Here is a 6,000-nt window from a genome sequence, read left to right as displayed (position 1 = left end):
AAAAAAATAAAACGTAACTTCAATAACTATATTTTGAATTCTCTTTTTCACAGTGAGAAAAATAAGACTACTACATGCAATTAATTCCACTTCAAACATATAAGTACAAACACTCACCTTATAATTTTTTCAACGAAACAAGGTGTTGCAGAGATAATAACAAATTCAAAAATTTTTTCAGAGAAATCTATTTGACCAGGTAATCCAAAATATTGCTAGATGACTTCCTATTGTTTGGCAGTAAGCTATTGTTACCAATCAATCTAAAGAAAAACTTTCAAATTCTTATTTTTAATGAATATATATGAAATGTTCCTTCACTGGGTAGTGTTCCTTCACTGGTTGGTTTACCCTATATATATATATTCATGCATGTGTGCAAAATTGTAAATAAATCATTTTCAAAAAATTTCAATTTTTGTTTTGTGGAAGGGCCAGTAGTAGAATATGTTTTAGAGGGAATCAGATGCTTTTTTTTGTTATTATAGTCCTATAGCATCTCTAACAATTTAAGTACGATTTATAAAATCTAGAAATTTTTTAAATCCATATTTCCCCAATCCCAAAGCTGTCCAGATTTTCCAGCTTACATTGTTCTAAAATACTTGGTTTCAGCTATTATTGGTTAGAGGCCATGATAACCAAGTGCCAGGTATTTTTCGAACCCTTGTCATTATTAAACTATTTTATCTCTCTTTTAGACATGGAAGATATGTCAATGGCTTATGGACCTAGTTGGGAACCTATTGTTGCACAGATCAACATAGCAATGGAGCTGGTCAGTCGACCCTCACTGGATCCCAGTCCAACTCTGCCCTGGTGGGACAAAATGCGACTGCTTTATCATGGCAGACTGACCTGGATAGCTCAACACCTGAATATGTTCCTTAGAGCCTCACTTGATCCATATAATACAACAGAGCATATGGAGATATCGTGGACTGAAGTTTTCATCGAATGGACTAACGGTACAAAAAAAGCTTTTTATTTGCCCTATGTATATTGTTAATTGTTGAATAATAGATAAAACTTAATCTATAGCACAGCTTTTGAAAAGTTGTTGAAAGATTTTTCATTGACATTGGTGGACATATCCCTAATGATAGTAAAAGTGCAACATTGGAAGATTTATGGTAAAGCTCCGATTATCCTAATTACTTCGGAGTCCGGTGCTCCAATCTTTTTACCAAACAGAAGCTGCTGATTCCCTCCTTCAGATGGCTTCATTTATTTCTGGATTTGGCCAAATTTGCAAGTGGTTATCATAACCCAGACTGCTTTGGCTAGATTTGCCAGTGGCTGTCTTAAGTTGTTTATTTTTGAGGGAGGCAGAAAGATCTTCCCTAATTACAAAATATGCTGTGTTCAATCAGCTTTGCCAGAGTATATTCTGGTTTGCCTTGGACTTTCTAAAGTGGATCTTACATCAGATTCCCTTTTTATTGCGAATTTTTTAGCTGTCAACGGCGTATTGGAGCTTATCTGACGAATGTCAGAATAAGAGGATAAGCAACAACAAGCAGAATTTTTTTCATTTTTAAAAAAACTGTGATATATTATATTACTTTACTAATAAAGTAATTTATACCTACTTTAAAAAATTGGAGTCATCTCTGAATTGAAATTTTTTTATTGCAAGTGAGGTTTTGTTAACAATTTGAACAAATATGAACATGTTAAGACGATGAAAAAAATTGAGAATTTGAACTTTTGCATAATCATCAAAAGCTTTTAAAATATCCATTGGCAAAAAATAAATTTTTTGCTGATTACCAACCATCTGTAGTGTTTATCATCCCTATAATACACACGCTATGAAATGTTATATAAGTCATCAGCTGGTTTAAATATTTGATATTTATGGTATGTGTTGGAATCGAAAGCGTTTATGCATACATACAAGCATATTTTATGAATGTTTTCGTTTGCAGGAAGAATTTTAACTAAAGGAGATTTAGACATGTATGTTCATACTGCATCCAAGTATGATGACATAAGAGTTCTGCACATCCCCCATCTAAAACTCAGGTAACAATAATTACATACTAATGTAATGGATTATTGACTTTCTATTAAAAAAATTGCATTAAACATCCTCTAAGATATGTATTTTTTTTCTTTCAAAATGTAATAGCGTGAGTTTGGATTGGTTGTGCCTTGGAAACCCATTTGACCATCACAATGTCATGCCATGTGCTCCAAACAAAGTTCCTGAATATTCAATCAACCAGGTGAGCCTTACCAGGGGTGTATCCCAGAATTCTGGTTTTTTTTCATATCGTCATTCTGGGTGTAAAAGATAGGGCATGTGATTTTTCGGCGAATTTCACGAAATTCCATGTTTCTCAAGACCATTGATTTGCATACTTCCTTAAATTAAAACTTTTAATCCAACGAAATTTTGCACTGCAATTTAAAGTAAGGGTTAAGATTTAAAGTAAGAATTAAGAGTACTGGAATCTGAAATTTAAATTTTGAAACTTTTGCTAAATTGTTAACGAAACCTTAACACATATGTGGTTCTTCCGCCATTTTGATTATTTTTTCTTTTTTGGCTCGTTGTATTTTTGCCGTTTTTAATATTTGAAAATATGGTGGAATCTGCTATTATCTCGATTCTAATTCACATGTTTTTAATGTTAAACATCGATTTTCTTATTTATTTTATTTAAAAGTAACACATTGCCACAAAACCAATAGTACTCACGAGATTTGAAAATTTTACATCATGATTCGTATTCACGTGATTTAAAATTCCAATATCATTTTGTATTTACGGCTTTTTAGACTTAATATCAATATTTGTATCAACGTGTTCTGAAAGTCCAATATGGCCATTTGTATTCACGCAAGTTTAAGATGAAAAGAAGTTATTTTTATTCGCACATTTGTAATATCAAAATTTCTTTTCAGATTTACGCAAGTTAAAAATCTAATATCGCTATTTGTATTTTCGCATATTGCGATTCATATTCACGTGATTTCAAAATATAATATCGTGATTCTTGTAAACATCAAGTTTTTTCTTAAATTAGTTACTACAAAGGTGTGGTATTCTTCATTGGTTGGAAATTTAATAATAAATCTTACTTTAAAAATTATATTAAATATGTATAGTATGTAAATTAATATCTTTATATCAAGTTTTTGCTCATGAAGTTTTCAGGATTTTTCACTTTGTATCATAAACACACCTGTCTTACTTTAAAGTTATGACTTGATTTGTTCTGATATGTTTCATTTGTTTATTGCATAAGTTAATCTTGGAATAACTTTCAAAACTCCTTGATATTCTTTTGCAACAAATTATTTATAAATACTGAGTGACTATAAATAACTTGAACGCACCCTTTAATTTTATTGCTCTCTAAAATATCACAACCAAACTTTAAAATAAACATAAAAGCATTATTATTTAACCTGTCATTAACCATCTGTCTAACTTGACCTCTGTTGTCAAAATTTAGATTTATTTTATTTAATAAAACTTATATTACTTGGACACATCTTGTATGTTATCTGCTAAAATGAGTTAAGTATGTTAATGAATGTCCCCATGACTGAATTTTTTCAGACTTTCTGTGACAAACCACTATAGCACTAATATCTTTCTGCAAGAAACTTTTAATAATAACTATTACATGTTACTAATTTTAAGTAATAGAAATGTTGTTTTTATGAAGAAAAAAGACTATTTCAATCAATTGAAATTGAATATTTTTTTTATTTTTATTTTTTTTTATTCTAGTATTCTGGACGATATTCTCGCATCTTGTAGGAGAAAATACTCTCTTGTTATTTCATTTTTCGCTTTTTGTAAATCATCATCATATTAAAAAATAATTAATTAAAAATAATGCGATCCCTAACCGTAACTACCCCCGAAAAATCGCTCGAATCAAACTCTTCAAAAAAGGGTTGCTAAATGCTTCTTTCGTTTCCAGATTCAGTTGTAATAAATAATATTGTATTAAAAAAATCGAATTTCAAAACCTAAGTGGAAATCAATAACACTAACTGCATATTAGGATATTTGAAAACCATGTGAAAATCAATATCAATAAATGCCGAAAATACACTTCAAACGCTACATAGACTTACGATACTATCAGCATAAACTGAGCACGTCAAAAAATTATTAGCTAAAAGTGCAATTCAAATTTTACATGCAGAAATCAGATCAATTGAGAAATAACCAGAATTTTAAAAAATGCAGTGGAAATCGATAACAAATAGCAATTAGAAAAAGTCAGTCAAACGATCTAAAAAAAAATTAAATTATCACATTAAAATACAATAATCAAATAAGTGATTTGAATTTCATGTGTAACAAAATTGTATATATATATTTTAAAAATTGTGAAAAATCATAGCAGTAACTGTCTAAAAAACGATTGAAATGCCGCGTGTATTAATGAGGATATTGACGCAAACCAAGCACCTCGGCTAGTCATTTCTTGAATCCCTGAATTGAACTTCACATGATGGAATAATGTCGGTATTTTTTAAAAAAAATCACAAGAATATCAATAATGGCTAAGCAATAAAAGACATCACGATTTCAGAAAGACTAAATAAAAACTCGTAGAAGTAATTGTAAAAAAAAATTATCAAAACATTTGTGAGAGTTGAAATGAGGACTTAAACGAATGATTTCAAATGAAATCATTATATGTGCGTAATATATTGAAAATAGTGTATAGATTTTATTTTAACTAAATTTTAGAAAAAAAGAAATGTACCACATTCATTTATTAATTATCTTGCTACAAATCTAAATTCTTAACAAAATCCTCACTCACAGTCAAATTTGGTGTTCTTTGGAAAAAAACTGAATGAAAGGACATGATTTCTAGAGTGAACTAACTTTTAAACATTTGAAGTTTTGGATTTTTTTTTTAATAATTTGTTTTTAAATTTTTTTCTTTAATTCTCAAATGAGAATTGAGAAAACTGTAGTATTTCTTTTCCCTCCAATGTGAGAGAAAGGCGTCATTTGAATATAATTCTGGGGGGGGGGGGAATTTCAGTAATTTCTGCAGGAAAGAAAAGCAAACTTTTTTACTTTATTATTCTCAAAAAAAAGGAAATGTTCACAAACCTTTTTTTTTCTCCGAAGCATGAGAAAGACGTCTTTTGAATATAATTCAGGAGAAAAGGAAAATCTTTTGAAAATTTCTGTTGAAATGAAACCAAATTATTTTACTTTATAATTCTTTATGTTTCAATATTTTCAAATGAGAATAGAAAAATTATGAGCATTTTTTTCCTCTCTGATGCGCAAGAAAGGCATTTTTTGAATATAATTCTATTGAAGAAAATATTTCGAAAATTTCTTCCGAAAAGAAAACCAAAATTTTTTACTTCATTGTTCTTTATTTTTCTCTATTCTCAAATTAGAATAAAAAAATCACGAGTATTTCTTTCTTCTACGATGTGCAAGAAAGGCATCTTTTGAATTTAATTCTGGAGAGAAAAAATTTTTGAAAATTTTAGCAGAATAGAGAATCAAAATTTTTTACTTCCCAAAGGAAAAATTCTTCTGAAAGAACTCGGTAATATTCTGTGACAATGTTGCAGTTTCGCCGTGATTCTGCCACAGGGCTGAATGTTATGCAAAATCCTTCATAAATTGTCCTGAAAAGAAATATTTTTTCAGAAAATTGTCTATTTTATGTTATGTATTAAAATTTAACTGTATTGGTGCAATAGTATTAAAAGCTAATCTAAATCTTTTTGTGAGTTGCCCACATGAGGAACTATTCAGGACTTTTTTAGGAATAGGTTTGAATCTATAACTAAATTAATTTTAAATGTTAACTGATCATAGTGTGAAATTTTATAATAGCATATGAAAATCAATGGGGGAAAGTTTGTATCCATAAAAGCTAATTCTGAGAAAAACAAATTTTAATGCATGGGAATTTTCAGAAGCAAGCATTAAATTGAAATCGCAAAAAGGAAAAATATACACAAAAGTTACAAATATTTATATACATT

The 6,000-nt window shown here is 29.2% G+C and overlaps 1 protein-coding gene across 1 annotated transcript in view; it reads left to right on the top strand.

Moving 5' to 3' along the window:
* The window catches only part of LOC107444531 (bridge-like lipid transfer protein family member hobbit), a 105,902-nt gene that overhangs the window by 48,111 nt on the left and 51,791 nt on the right, over positions 1-6,000 (top strand). The window contains exons 29-31 of the mRNA XM_016058688.3: positions 702-968; positions 1,932-2,028; positions 2,135-2,231. Of these exons, the coding sequence (XP_015914174.1) occupies positions 702-968; positions 1,932-2,028; positions 2,135-2,231 (461 nt within the window). The remainder of the gene's footprint in view (positions 1-701; positions 969-1,931; positions 2,029-2,134; positions 2,232-6,000) is intronic.

Source organism: Parasteatoda tepidariorum, chromosome 6, assembly GCF_043381705.1.
Source record: "Parasteatoda tepidariorum isolate YZ-2023 chromosome 6, CAS_Ptep_4.0, whole genome shotgun sequence".
Taxonomy (NCBI): domain Eukaryota; kingdom Metazoa; phylum Arthropoda; class Arachnida; order Araneae; family Theridiidae; genus Parasteatoda; species Parasteatoda tepidariorum.
The sequence above is the reverse complement of the archived record's forward strand: the minus strand, read 5'-3'. Positions and strand labels throughout refer to the sequence as shown.